Source organism: Mycetomoellerius zeteki, unplaced genomic scaffold (genome assembly GCF_001594055.1).
Source record: "Mycetomoellerius zeteki isolate Tzet28-1 unplaced genomic scaffold, Tzet1.0 scaffold164, whole genome shotgun sequence".
In the NCBI taxonomy this organism is placed as follows: Eukaryota; Metazoa; Arthropoda; class Insecta; order Hymenoptera; family Formicidae; genus Mycetomoellerius; species Mycetomoellerius zeteki.
In genome coordinates, this window is record NW_017256594.1 from 1,864,413 (window position 1) to 1,880,726 (window position 16,314).

Consider the following 16,314-nt stretch of genomic DNA (forward strand, 5'->3'; position numbering starts at 1 on the left):
GAGAGAGAGAGAGAGAGAGAGAGAGAGAGAGAGAGAGAGAGAGAGAAATATTACTATTTTATTTTTTTTTCAATAAAATAGTAATAAATCGTAAGCAATAGTGATAAATCATATATAAAGATACAAATGTGTTTTCAAAAATCAGAGATCCAAATCGCACACATGACATTGTGCATTCAATTGCAATATGTAAAATAGATTTCCTATCGTGAAGTTTCGTAAGTGCATCCATCAAAACTTTTATAAAAGTTCTAGTAAGACTGATGAGTTTCTCTCCGGTATCGACTTACCCCAATGCCGATTCAATCTATGCGCTCCATAGGATTAACCGAGTAGAAATCTGAAACATTCAGGGAAGGACGGAAACTTTTCGGACGTCTCACCGTGGGAGATTTACGTACATGATACATAGCCGGAATATCAGCGAGGGAATTTAAACCGGATTCCCTCTGTTACATCAGTTACTATGAACTGCTCCGCTCACGGTGTACTTATAATTAAGCGAGAGAACAGTACCGAGAAATATTATCGCTAATCACGATAAGAGTAAAGATTATTTCATACAATTCCGTATTTCGTATTGCATAGAATATTTGGTATAATAATATATATTTTATAATTTAAATAGCAATATACTTGGTATTTCGTAACATGTGGGCATAACTTCGAGAATAAATTCAGAACACAAAAATAACATAAAAAGTTTATACAAACATTTGTTCTATTTGACCTTGTTTCCAAGTTATACATGTTCTCGTGTTTCATTAATTTTCGTTACAAACTGAACTAGCGTAGCGTCTTGATATTCTGTCTTTAAAGAAAATTGTTAAAGTAAAGGTACATAAAGACGTGTGAAAATATGCCAGCTCAGTTTTTAACAAAAATTAATGAAACACAAAAATGTTTATAACTTGAAAACACGTAGAACAAATATTTATACGAGTTTTTTGTATTATTTTTATGTCCTAAATTTATTTTTGAAGTTATGCCTACATATTACGAAACATTCTGTGCATTAGCGGATCCACTAGGGGGATCATGGTGGTCATGGCCTTCTACTTGGAGTCCTCTTCTTTAAAATATTTACAACAAAATGTTATATATATTTTTAATATTTCTGAAATGCGTAATCACAATTTTGATATTCCAAATTTTTTTTTAATTTAAGAAAACTTCTAGATATATAAAAAACATAGATTTTATTGTTATTTTTCTTTTGTGTTAATATAATATATTTTAAATGAAACATTTTATGAATTATACATTTAAACAATACTTTTTCATTATAATAATTTAAATAATAATTTAATATTCACCTTTTCATATTTAATATTTAAAAAAATTTCGCTTGCAAGCCAATGATCTTCCATGATAAATTTCTGGATTCGCCAATGAATTCCTGTGTATCTCTCATATTTCAAGTATAAAATATATACATATATATATAGTATAGTAAATACATTTAAAAATTAAAAGTCCGTTGCATTACACGTGCTGAATGCAACGGACACATTTTAGTCAACGTGTTCGATAGGATTAGCCACACATTATATTACATGTTAAAACCTTACACGTTTTATCGGAACAACCATCGTAAATCAAGGCGCATCGGCTTATTTCTACAGGACGTGAAAATTCCGATCGGACGTCGTGTAAAAAATGACGTCAATTTTTCAACGGTAAAAACTCCGCGACGTGGAGACTTGGTCGCGACTCGAAATCACATTTACTGCATCGTGTTCCATCCGTCGAAGTCAGTGTATATATACGTGTACTATATATACGTGTTCCTGTAGCATGATTAATTATCCTAGCGGATACGATCACTGCGTCGTCGCTCGCGTCGTATCCGCAGAACAAATACCGCTCAATACCGTTGCGCGATGGTGGCCGCACGAATCCGCATGGATTCATAGTACAACTATCTGCACACGGACTGGTATTTGCCAGCAGCAGTTCGTGGCTGCGCCTTGATCGCACGGATACACGTTCGAAACCGGGTGGATAAACCCGGTGGCCGCGAACGGCGAAATTAAGACGACGCGATCTGGAGAGTTCGCTCGTCACCATTACTGAAGTCGGCGGCCGAGTTTCGAAGTCACTTCGCACGTACCGCCACTTGAATCTTATCCGCGAGCGCCGACAAAAATACTTTTGACTGTCCGGAGTGGAAGATTGCCGTCTTCTTCCACTCCGTGAGTACTTCGAACGTCGGCAAAAGTCGGCGAAAAGTTGCTCACTCGCTCGCTCGTACTGCGGTTCGTCGCGCCGTAAGAAATGCTCTCATGAAACGGAGTTAGTGAAGAGGATCCAAGACGAAGCCGGACCGAAAGTTCTCGCCGAGTATCGGGACAAGAAATGTCACTGTTGTAACGATCGCAAACTCCCCTTAACGCGACGTCCGATGATTTAGTGGCCGTCCGCTACAGCGCGTGCTTGAATCTTGACGCTGCTGGTTGCAGAACAAAGAATCTTTCTTGTAATATGTACTCGGTCACGCGCGACATATCTTACTGGAAGCGACAATCGAATACTCTAATGTAAGAACTACTTAATTCTGATATTGACATGGCCAACGAGGTCTTGTGAACTTTGATTAATGGATAGTGACGGATCTAGTCTATTAATTGACGCCGTAAACTTCGTAACTGCGTGAATCTGAAGCTGAGACGACTTTAGGAAAATTAAGCCTGTGCAATTTATAATTATTTATTATATAATATTATATAATTATTTACAATAATATGTACTGACGATAAGAGAGAAGAATTTTTGGTATGTGTGACTATATTTAAAAGTTTACCATAATTATAATTATTATTGCTAGAATGTTAATAATAATATCTATATGTGTACAAGTTTTATCAATATATATACATATATAGTTAGCAATTGTAAAATGACTATAATTATAGTTATCATTACCATAAAAGTTGTTGCAATTATTATAATTTAACTATAACTTATAGTTATTTTTTGTCATTTTTTGGGCCAACATTATATATTTTAATTTTCTCTTACAATTAATATATAAACGCGAATAACTTTTAATATATGCTGTACGTCGAATGTTAAACATGTTAAGGTGAATAAAAATTTAATAACTTTTCTAAAGTTTGAAATATCTGACGAAATTCAGAAAAGAGCGTTAGCTCATATTTTTAGATATTAAGATATTCCATTAATAATAAGAACTAAAGATAAAGTTTAAACCATATATGTTATAAAAATCCAATATGTTGAGTTAAAATAGTTTATCATTATTTATAACAAATGTAATTACCAAAATATCATTTGCGGGGACATTTCAATAATTATTAATGTAAATTTTCTCGAAATATGTAATTCTCTTTGACATTACGATTCGGAATGGTCTACAGAAATTCTCTGCAGATCAAAGGCTTTTTATAATTTAAAGTAGCAATCAACTGCATGCATAATTTATTGAATCTCTTTAAATGGTTTACAGAGGTGTCTTTTCAACGATGATAACAGTAATTAAACAGTATATATCTCCCATGCACTTTGATACATTTTTTTTGCATTATTCGCATGGCTTTAGTATTTAGTGTTCCTTGATGGACGTGGTTTGCAAAATCCATGCGCATATCTTCCTACAGCTCGACGAGAAATGTTTGCCGTCCGCTTCGCCGTTTCGGTCTTTTCTTTAGATACGTTAGATATTTCCGTCAAGCATGAAATATACCAGAGTAAAATATTCACGAATAACGTTGCGCGATATTTGCGATACCATTTTCTATAAAAAAAAAAAAAAAGAATGAGTCAACTATAATAGTCCTCGTCGATCTCGAATATTCAACGTGGATTTGGCAAAAAATTCTTGCTTTTTCGAAATCATGTTCGAGAGGTAAATCGCAATAATAATAGAGAAAAAAGAGAGCCGGGAAATTTTGTTGCGGCCCCGTTTTGTTTTTCGGAGGTTTTTCTCACCGGTGGCACGAACGCCGAGAGAAACAGCCGTGAAAATCGTTACGCCCGTTGTCACGTGTATTTAATTAAATGATACCAGGCGAGCGCATTAATCGGGCACGGTCGATTGGTTATGAGACTTATCTCGAATTGGCGTTGAATTATATAACACCCGCGCCGATTTGAATATTCATACGTGCGTGTGCAAGATAACGTGCACGTGCTTCGCCTACACGCGTGCCCGATAGCGAGCACGAAACTCTCCGTTTCTCGCGCGTCGTTTTTTCTTTTCAATTCCGGCGCGCGCGATGAGCTTGCCAAGATAATTATACCGTCATCGCGGTAAGATTTATGCATGTGTTTTGTCAAAGGCTTACACTCATCGATAATTAATTAATTAATTAATTAACATCACAGCGATAAGGTAAAAAATATGATTGTGAAAATGAAAAGTAATATATTGGATTTGAACTATTGAAGTTTTTGCTTCCTCATCTCTTTGAACAATAACGTTGCAATATCACCATATTTTTTTTAAATTTCTATACATGAGTCCATATAGTATTATGCGCAGCATCATTCTAGACCATTATTTCTCTTTGTACAAAAAGCTATTTTTGTTGGTGACACACCTTTTATTAATGTAAATAATGAAATGTCACGTAAATCTGAGAGAGAAACAAAGATTTTTTAAAAAAATAATATATTATATATGCGTGCAGTGTGTGTGTTTTACCGCCATTTATTTAATCTCACAGACAACTTAACAATAATAAGCATATTTCTTAATTATGTCTTAATTACTATATACATATTTTTTTATTATTATTAAAAATCCAAATTGTATATTTTTAAAATAACTTTGTGCGTTAACGTGTCAGTGACCTTCAATTAATCTAGGAATTTGATGCGTCCTAAATAGATTACAAAGTCTGATATAGAAATTCGATATATCAGAAATAACAACCTCCCACGTGATGCGTCTGATTCGGTCGAAAATTCATTTCACATCTTATTTTTCCGCGAGCATGATACAATCTTGTGCAAATTAATGTGAACAAGAAATATAATTTTAGATTTATATAATATATACTTACACAACACTACATAAAACGGATATTTATAGTATTTATTATAATATTAATACTAAAAAATAATATAATAAATACTTTGTAAATTCTTTTTACGTAATAAATATGTATAAATGTAAAAACTACCTTTTGTTCATATTAATTTGCACAAGATTATATTATATATTTCGGCTGGATGAAAGGGCGATCCTTTCGACATGACAGAACAATCTTATACTCGCTCAGGATAAAGGAGTAAAGGAATGAGGACCGGTTGTACCTCATCCTGTCTCAGTCAACTCGAAACCAACCCTGAATTTTCCTCCTTTCTCTCTCTCTCTCTCTCTCTCTCTCTCTCTGTCCTCTCGGGAACAGCGAGACGTGAAAGATTACGGAAAGTCCGCGCTGAGAGAGAGGATTCGGACAAAAATACAAGCGTATTAGCGGTGAGAGCAGCGCAAAAAGACCGGGACCAAGAAATGGAAGAAAACGGAGAAGACGAAGAACCTCTACACTAGTAGAGTCACAGAACGCGCTTCGACAAGTCCGTTGTTTCGTTCAACCCCTAGCGTCGGATTATACCGGATGTGTATCTACGGTGTGTACATGTTCCCTGACCCAAGCACGTACGGGACCACAAAGCTCGACGCGTATATACGTGTGTGAGGAAGAGGTACATACACGAGAGCGGATATTACACCCACCCCCATCCCCGTCTGTCTCGATGGTTGTTTCTGTCTCCTCGTGCCGGATCGCATTCACGTGCGATTTTTCGTATATTACCGCACGGTATGCCGAACGTTCACTGCCGATCCTGAAGTTTCACACAAGTATACGGAAGTTTGCGTCGCTCACACTCGAAATTGAGAACGTGTGATGTTAAAGTTCGTGCCATTGTCGAAATATGTTCGGAATAAGATGTTTGATTTTATTGTTTGCTTTTTAAAAATTACAAAAGAAATAAATTATCAGAATTACTTTTTCCTTTTTTTTAAATGGAATCATTTATCAAGTAAAAGTCGTTGATGATATTTATATAAAATGTAACCGATTATATTCATAATTCTCACTGACAATGAGAGAAATGTTTTGTATGACTTACTTTTTAATTAAAAAAGTTATTGTATCCAAGTTTTGATTAGAATAAAATTTTTAAATTAAAAAGTTTTTGTAAATCATATATCATACAAAACATTTCTCTCAGTTTGGGAATTACGGGTCTACGAATAGAGAGTTAATTAAATGAAATAAAGAATATATTTTTTAAAACTGTATTTATCTTGACATTGAACAGTTTTTAGTCAGACTTTTCGAACAAAATTCTCGACATTCAACAAGTTAGTTTTATTTCTAATTCAAGTTGAACGCGACAAATCCAATTTTCGTTTATGCAACTCGTCGTGTAAATAACATTATCTTCTATAAGCATAAATATGAAGGTGGTCCTTGTGACGATGATATACTGCAACACTCGAAGATAGCACCAAAAAAGAGGTACGGTCGCAGAGCGACGAACCTCAACGACAACGGCAGCAGTTTTCGAAGCAATTATTATAATAGGGTCTTCAAATCCGTTGCCACGCGTAGCGAACTGTAGTGATGGGCACTTTCGAGTATCATGTTGCGTCGTGGCTATTCCCTTGAGTCAGCTCATCGTTAGCATATCTCTCTTTCTCTCTCGCTCTCGGCTGAGACAGATCGACGTGCAAAATCAAACAAGAAAGAGCCGTCCCGTTCTTGTCTCTCCTTCGTTATCGAGAATACGCGTTGTAATCAATACCTAGTAATAGTTAAATAATAGTTTAAGCTACATACACATCGACAAACAAGAAGCGATAGAAACTACAAGATAAATAAATTACTTAAAAATTCGGAAGCAAAGACTTACAAAAAATTGAAAGTCATTACGTTAACTTACTTTTAATTCTCTATCTGCAATCTGGAGTTTTTTTTTATTTAGCCCAAGCTGTATTTACGTCACTCCGTTTCCTTCAAATGGTCATAGGAAATTGCATCGCTCTGCAAGTGGGAAAGTAAACCCTTTCGCTCGCCTATAGTATTAACGAATAAGTTAAGTTTGTTTTGCAGTTAAATTGTTTCGCATTAGCACGCAGAGTCTTGGCGCATGTACCTCTAAATTACTATTTCGCTGCAAAACTAATCCGATATAACGTGAACAAACTCGTTCCTTTCCTTTAATTGTCACACTTCTAGTGCTTTACGGTTGGCGGCTATAAGGTTTCATTCGTGGCTATTGTAGTAGTATATTCTTATATTGCAAGTGAGCTTGTATTCCCTACCCTAGCATTTACCTAGCACTACCCTTATAGCACTATTCTCGACCTTGAATAAAAAACATCTAATATATATTCCGCAATTCATTACCATTAAATTTTATCTCATATCACTATTTTAATCGAGATTTTAATAATAATAATTTATACGTATGACAGAGAATTTTTTAACAATATATCTGTAATTTGTGGATTAATAAATATAAATATATTTATTAATCTACATTATTTTTTGTATAAATCTTATATTTTTATTCTTTGTATAATTTTCATTTTATACTATTTGATTAATTGTAATTACGACTTAAAACCCTTTCAATTCTACTATACTCTATACTATTTTATATTCTGATACTTTGATAAATATCAAACTATTGAAATAGAATTGGAACATTTTCGTTATTTTTCTATTTTCTTAGAGAATAAATTATTTTATTAATTCTTATTTTGTATCATACATTATTATGCGTTTTTGCCGTTATTCCTTCTTATTTTGCTTTGCAAATTACGAGTCTTATATTTTCTTTAATTATAACATATTTCTTGTATATTGATGATACAAGATGCTCTCACCATTTTCTAAGAGATATAATGTGATTTGATTTCTTTTTATAATTTTTTATATATAAATTTTATATATATAAATCGATAAAAAACTCTGCTGCGTTTATTATCAGCTACGTTCTCCCCAATTCATACAGTGATCGCGACATTACTTTTCAAGTGACAGTCAATACATTATTCGGGACGCTCTTGCGAACAGCCGCAATAAGTGCGTTGTGCCAAATGACGGATCTCCGTGATGTTCTCGCTCTCCATTTCAGAATTAACGAACGTATTTTGATTCGGCACGTGCGGAAAAAGAGGAAAGAGCGAGTGATGGGTGCGTATAGAATATAGACGGTGCACGAGTGACAAAAGTGAAGCGTTCGCCAAAGCGGAACACGCTCGCAAAACGAATCGGATCACCCTATTCATCGGCTCAGCATTGACGAAAATCGAAACGGCCGCCCCTTTTAGAATTTATATATACCCTCTATGCCGCCAGTATGCGTGCACGCGTATATCGACCCAATTTTTTTTTACGCGACGTCGGCAGACGCTTTATTTTTTCGCAGCCGCCGCTTTATGAATAAAAAACGTACTTTTGTTCATAAATACCTCTGTGTATTTCCCGCTAAAATATTTTTCAATCACGGGTGCAATTTTATGCGTTCTCCGTGACGCAGTTTATATAAAGCAGTCTAATCGGTCTGTTGTCACGCATCGAAAATTAAAAAATCGTTGTGACTGCACTTCATCGCGCCATGTTGCATACTATGCATACCGATGGCCTGGCAGCTAAAGTAAATGCGATGACAAAAGCGAAATTGCGATCGTAATTTGAGAATAAAAACGGTTCGTTAAGTTGATTTCGATAGAAATATGTAATCAAAGCTTGCGCGATGAAACCAAAAATTTATTCATAGTTATGTAGATTATTCATAAGGACCGAGGAATTATGTTATCATTTTCGATCGTATCATATTTTTTTTACGTCCACTTAATTACAATCAGAGAATTAAGTTTTTCGCTCGCGATAAACGAACGATTAAGTTCGTAACACTGTTATTCTCCGAAATTCTCTCTTTGCGGAAAATTCTCTCTTATCGGCAAAAAAAAAAACTATTATGCCGCAGTTTTCGACGAATGTCCGTTTGCGGCATGCGATTTCGATTTAAGCTCTTTGTACCGCGGTCGCGGTGTTTTATTTCACCGAAACACTGGTTTATCAGAGCGAAACTTCGCGCGCGACGGTAACGTAAAGTTCGAGTCCGAAATCAAATCCCGCACGCTGTTATGGCGCGCTCGGTCGCCGTTAGCACACCGATACGGCTTCATTTGCACGGTAGTAACACGCGAACCGCAGTAAAATTTTTTTTATGGTCACGGCGGGAGCAAAAGGCGGAAGTAACTTTTTGGCGGCTCAAATTAACCAGCGTAACTGCGGGCACGACAATTACCACCCGATGGCTCGGCCGTCCGTTAATACCCCTTTTTCCCCACGCCGTCCACCCTCAGCGCAGCATTAATCACGAAAAACAGTTTCGGACTTCCCGTGCCTGGCCGTGCCGATGCCGCTCTCTCGATGCTGATGATGTTCCCAAAATCAAGAGCCTTTATAAACAATAAATCTGACCAGTCCGCACTGGTGGCCAAGTATGCGCGAGCTCGCGCAATGCGCGTGCTAATCAACCGTTGTATGTGCGAGCAAGAGACATTGTTGGATGGAAACTAAATTGTAAATTGCAAAAGGACGATTTTGCAAAAAACGTACTGAAAAAAAATCCTGATAATAAAGAATGATAATAAAATTACAAATAAATTAAAAACGGATAACGTAATTTGAAATTTGAAAAAAAAAAAGAAAATCTACACAATGTACTTAATTAGTCTCATTCAATCATACGTTTTAATTAACAGTTATTTGCAAGGTAATTTCTACAAAAATTTATGTATGTTGGAAATATCAGAGAACGACGCTTGTGAAAGTCAAATTTTGATACTAATGAAAGACCTTTATCGTGCATCGGAACCAGAGTTTGCATTCAAAACTCAAATCCAAAATCCTACTTGGTTCATGTACTTTGTTATAACAACTGCAGCACATATTGATACTTTATGGAAAATTTCTTGTCGGCTCTGAGCTTTGCGTTAATTATATGCAACATAGTCGACCACAAAGTGTGTGAAGCACGTTTCAGTCTCAAATAAATCGATCAACTTAAGACATATAATGCAACGCGTATTTTGTGAGATACAAATAAGTTCGTTATTTAGAATGTCATAAGAATACCGTATTTTATTACGAAAATGATAAAGCTTAATGCGAAATCAATTTCTTTTTGCGCGGCATTTTCCCAGAGTTATATAGATATTTCCTGGGGACTGCGCTGTATCGTCATAACCGTAAATATCTGCTGGCGTTCATAATTCTAAGAAAGTTATGTCGCGCCTTAGTAATTGAAAAAGGGAGAGAGGGGAATATTAATGGCGCAACATTGCGCACGTTAATCGTTCCGGGCCGCCGAGCTACGAATGCGAGATCTATTTTTACGTTAATCACGGTCGCTAACGAGAGGAACAAATTTAATCATCGTCAGTTCCCGTCGGACCGAAACGGGATTCGCTTTACTTAGGAAGAAACGTATTCCCGCAGGTAAAATGGGATGTATGAAAAATGATTGCGCAGCGGAATGATCTCACGCGGTGGCGGCGCGGCTGAAACCGCGTGCGCGCGCGAACTTTAGCTTTTAACTAAACGCGGTGGATAATTAGAGGAAAGAAAGTGGCCGACGCGAAGTCGGACGTGAAAGCGCGCGCCCGGAGTCGGATAATAAATTGAGTTTTACCGGAGGGATCGGTTTCATTAAAGCACGATAATTCTCGTCAGTATAGAGCAGCCGCGGCAGTTTCCGCTGAAATAAATAACGGCGGTAGTGCAGGTGCGCCACTGTCAGACCTGTCGCGGATTAATGGCGTGCCGCGCTATTGCGCCGCTAGACTACTGCGTCTTTACGGAGGGACTGCGCTTTTAAAAAGAGGTCGCGAACACCGGGACCCGGCATCGACGCGAGTACATCATGTACCTTTTCCTTATGGCGGCAGAGAGGCAATCGAAATATCTAACGTATTACACGGATGGACTGTGATACTGCAAATACTATAAAGGCTAATACCGATAAATGATGCTTCCCCGCATATCATTTGTCAAGATTACAGAGATGTAGACCGAGAAGAAAGGAAACGTCTTCAAGAAAGGGAGGGACTGAGATAGAGGAAGGAAGGAGAGGAGTCTTCGCAATGATATTTTAACTAAAAATATTTTTAAAATACTTTTCACGTCCGCGTGAAGTCAAGTATATTTATTTTATTTAAAAACCTTCAAAAGAATCTGATCATACATAGTCTATTCACAAGACAAATATAGCGGAAATGGCATATCTATTACAGAGTATACAGAATCATGTAAAATTTAGATAAGTTTATACGAAAAGAACGATTTTATTATATTGAAGTATCTAAAAGTTTATCTAGATACAGATCTGAAAATAAATTTGTTGAACAATCAAACTGGTTGCCAGAATGTCAAAACTTTTTGCACTATTACTCGTTTATATTTGAGATTCTTACGAAATTATAAATAGTCTAACAAAATTATTTTCAGATTTATATTTAGTTAAATGTTTTACTTCTACAAAATCATTTTTTTATGTACGTACTCTACAATACAGAATCAAATATTACCACCATATTTGTCTCGACTAGACTCTTACTTGAAAGTTTCTAGTTTCACAATTGAATATTACAATCAAAAAGATTCGATAACGAGGTTGACACATGTACAAAAATTTGAAATTAGAATTATAGAAGATAATATTAAGAGAAAGATCTGATATTTACTGATCTATCCTTCTCTTGGTTGTAGTAATAATATCAAAATTAAATACTAATCGGATTCTCGAAATTAAAAAACAATAATATAATGTGCGGACAATAAGAGCATTACACAGCGTGGTAATTGATGCGCAATTTACAACAGTCTAATAGACAATAGTCTAATAATATTCACATAATATATATATTACAAATGTACAGTGACTGTCGATACCAGCTTATTTGTTTCGATTTCTTTCAAACCATCTTCAGCAAATTCATTATCGTAGATGTATTGACAATAGTTGGAAGATGTTGGAATTATGTTCTATGTGAGACCGAGGATGAGTGTCTCCCTATTGTCTGGTTAGGAATTATTCAATTTTTGTCTCGTCGCTGCTTAGTCAAGTGACTAACTGAAGAGTACAATAGGCATAATTATTATTTACAATATAGTAATAATACATTTGATGTAAGCTGAAAGAAGACAACTGTATTTTACCAAGTTGCTTTTGATTTCAAAAGCTTCTGACTGCCGCGCTTGATGCACCATGAAAGAAGATTGCAATAAGAATAAAACGCCATTCCACTCCAAGTGCAGCACCAAAATAATTCTTTATGCGGCGAGAGAAGGCCGCCAGGAAGAAAAATAAGCTAGAACGAGGTGACGTTCTTGAATGCCTTCCGTCGTGATTTTTGCGATTGTAATTTTCCAATTACATCGCCCGGGAATTCCGCCTGCCGGAGTGGGTCTCCTTTTACAAACGTCCCGAGCATTGCAATCTGATTTTTCCACGAACTCCACGAAAGGTCGAAAGGAGTTCCTCCGAATAAACTAATTTACGTAAGAGAATTAAAAAATGTCGCACGCGCTCTCGAAGGGAAACGATAAAAACGCTGATTTTCTCATGACTCCGTTCTTATTATTTTAAGTTCCGCTCGCCGGCAAACTTCACGTTTGTCCGATATCTGATATCACGACAATTCCCAGCTTCTGAACTGATAGAGAGCAGAAGTGCGCGCGAACGCATCATCCGGTATGTACGTCCGTCAGAAATATACATCGCGGGTTCTCGCGGCGCCCCGATATCGATTTCAGATTTCAATTTAATGCCGTCGCGATATCTCAGGCACGATCTTCCAATACCAATTTCGTGTTATCGGATTTTTCGTGACGTGCTGCCGAGTCGCGCGCCGCCCGGGACAACCCTTGTCGTACGTGGCGACTCGCTACCAGGGTAGCTTCCCATCGCGCGTACCATGAATATTCTTCAGCGTTAACTACATTGACATTTCTATTCGTTTTCCAGTACCACCGCGCAAGATCACGATTGTCGACGAGAACGAGAACAGACGGGACGCGACGGTCGGACCGTATATGGAAGGCGCTAACCTAAGGCTCTTCTGCGACGTTCATGGCGGTGAGTATCATCTATAAATTTGAACAAGAGTATATAACGATGAAATCTTTTTTACGAAATTCTCGAAAAAATTGTATGAATTTTTCTGCCCCGCAATGCGGGTTTTGTATCCTGCGATCGATTGAAAAAAGTGAGATATAGAAGGATATTCTACTATATATGGTTGAGGCATTCTTTTTGTTTAGTAATTTGTACAAATTTATTCCTACATATAAATGAATATATAAATGAAGGTTTTAATTTTCATGCTAAAGCAATATTGCAATAATTATTATTATCACTTTTGACTTAATTATTCTGGCGTTGTATTATTCCGTTGTATTACTTGTTAATTGACTCATAAGATCTCTTGAAATATGTATTATAAACATAATATATATCAATTACATGCATTAACATCCATCTATTTATTCTATAAATGATAGCTATTAATTATGAATAATAATATTATGCGAATAAATATTCTCATGTTACAAAACGTGGTGCATATTTGTAGATGAATAATATTTATATGTATATATATATATTAATAGTATTTATACAACGCATAACTACAATGTTTATATTTATATTAAATCAATCACGATTAATATTATCAAAATGATATTTTGCAGCATTATTATAAAATTTTTATGTATGCCGCTATTAATAACTTTGTTTTTCTTTATTTGTATATTTGTGAGATATTTAATAATTCCGAAATTATTTATTATTAATTAATAAATAATTAATCTTTCTAAAATATTTTATTGTTGTTCTACAAAGCCAAAAAGGTAGATAGATAAGTAGATATCGTTATCTATTAATGTGTTCCGTGTTTGGTTAATTTTAAGTAGCTTAACCTTCACCCATCATACAGAGTGATGGGTCACCCAAATGTAAACAAGAATATCGTGAATGACCCACGATATTTTTGTTTGAATTTATTATATTTGTTAAATAACATGTATTTTATATGATTATATAATATAATGATTTAAAGAATTACAAAAGTTCTTATTATAAAGAAGAAGGTCTAATATACCAATTGCATAATATATCATAATTAGATATGTCAAAAATGATTTTAAAACGATTTTTTTGTAATCAAAATATCAAACAGTCTAAACAGAAGGTCAAGCGTAGGTCATCCATGAAGCACTTAACGCGTTAAGTGCTTCAGGATCAGATCCTCTCAATGATAGCAATACATAATTGATCAACAAAATAAAAGAAATTAGGAACTAAATACATAAAATAAAAATAATAAGAAAGTTAATAATTTAAATTGCAAAAAGACTAATCTATTAATTAATCTAAATATTAGAATATCTTCAATAATATTAATTTACTGATCTTTGTTAACTTGTAGTTTTCATCGATTATGCATTACACAAATTATGTTACATTAAGTAATTATACAGATACATTGTATAATACGAATAGTTGCAATAAATAATTTGAGTGTTCATGCCTGCGACCGTCGCGTCGATAATATTGGAATTGATTGTTTAATGACACTATCTGTGTTAGTTTATAATGAAAGACCGATTCCATTTACGCGATGTTAACTCTCTTCGCTAATTATAGCCTGTAATTATTACCCTTCATTATTATTATCGTACTTTTGAATGAAGTCTCGAGTGGTACTCGGTACTTGTACCATTAAATTTATGCGTCGCGGTACGCGATTCTGTCGAACGAGCGAAATCATCGACTCTCCGTTAGACATCTCTGTGCGGATTTGCTTCGCAAAGGCTTTCGCCATACGAAGCATCGCATTTCGCCGATATCGGAGTTAAGGGAATACTGGAATCGTCTGTAAAGCCGACGAAATGCGCATTTCATACTTTTCTATTTTCTTCATTTTTCTTATTTGAAATCCTTTTCCAGAATAAAAGAAAAAACGCAAATAACTGTGGAGAAAGTATAAACCTGTATGAAGAACAAAAAAAAATGGTAAATTACAGTTTCCTGTCACGTAGGTTATTTCTTCACGTATATAAATTATTCTAAATATATATCTAAACAAAAAGTAGTTTCCCTACACAAATTATGATATTGAAACTTACAAGAAAAGTGAATGGAAAAGCATCTGAGCTTTCATGCAATATACAGAATATACTCCTATATAATCAGAACAAGAAGTGTTCTTAACGGTTTATTTAATATTTTACTTAGTGTACATAATGTTTGATTTGGAATTAAGAATCCATTTTGTCGATAATAAATCAAGTTCGACCATCATCGCTCCAGCATCACCTTAATATTTTTTTTCGCCGAATTAACAAGCAACGAGCTAAAACAAGATCAACCTGTTTCTGTAGGTAAACCGGCTCCAATGGTGTCCTGGTATCGCAACGACAGATTCATCACCAATCGGACCACAACGCCGACCAGCGGTGTGACACGCAGCGAGATCGTTGTACAGAACTTAAGCCGGGACGACGTCCACTCGGTGCTGACCTGCAACGCCACGAATAACAATAGGTCGATTCCGCTGTCGTCGTCAGTCCGCGTGGACATGCGTTGTAAGTATTCTATACACATTACGACACTAATAAAAATTCGCTCTTTTGGCTCGCTCAACCGCGACCATCAATGAATACGCGAGATTCATGCCGCCGGGCACGTTTTATCGACGTTTTTAATTTACGCGATATATGATAATTACAGCGCGCAATTACCCGCGAGCAACGGTAATAATGACGTATCGTTACGAGGAGCGATTATGGCAAAAACTACGCTTTAAAATATTCATGAGAAATTCAATGAATTTGCGTCCGCTTGGACGCGGATTCCGCGCGAGAATTCGGCAGTTTCCAAATGTCTTTCTATTGAATTTAATCGTCTTATGCCGACAATGACATAGATACGCGAACTTAGATAGATGAACTCTCGATCCTTTAATAGGATAGAAACTGAGCGTGTGTTCGAAGGACATGTAATCCCGGACACTCGGTGCGATATTGCATTTGCCTTCACTTACTATACTAAAGAGGATTCGTCGAAAGCTTCGAACTGTATTATACACCATCGCGCTATTGACAAACTCGGAACCATCGTGAGATGTTTATCGGGATAATAGAAAACCCGATGGCCATTTTTCTAGACCCGTTTACGAATCGACGACGAGCTGCCGAAAGGAAGGAAGAGAAAGAGAGAAACGAGAGAACTCTCGTCGATATAGAGACGAGATATTCG

The 16,314-nt window shown here is 35.8% G+C and overlaps 1 protein-coding gene across 1 annotated transcript in view; it reads left to right on the top strand.

Annotated features, from left to right (window-relative positions):
• Positions 1-16,314, top strand: part of LOC108721269 (neural cell adhesion molecule 2) — a 227,413-nt gene that overhangs the window by 165,804 nt on the left and 45,295 nt on the right. The window contains exons 4-5 of the mRNA XM_018445736.1: positions 13,021-13,131; positions 15,438-15,641. Coding sequence (XP_018301238.1) covers positions 13,021-13,131; positions 15,438-15,641 — 315 coding nt within the window. The remainder of the gene's footprint in view (positions 1-13,020; positions 13,132-15,437; positions 15,642-16,314) is intronic.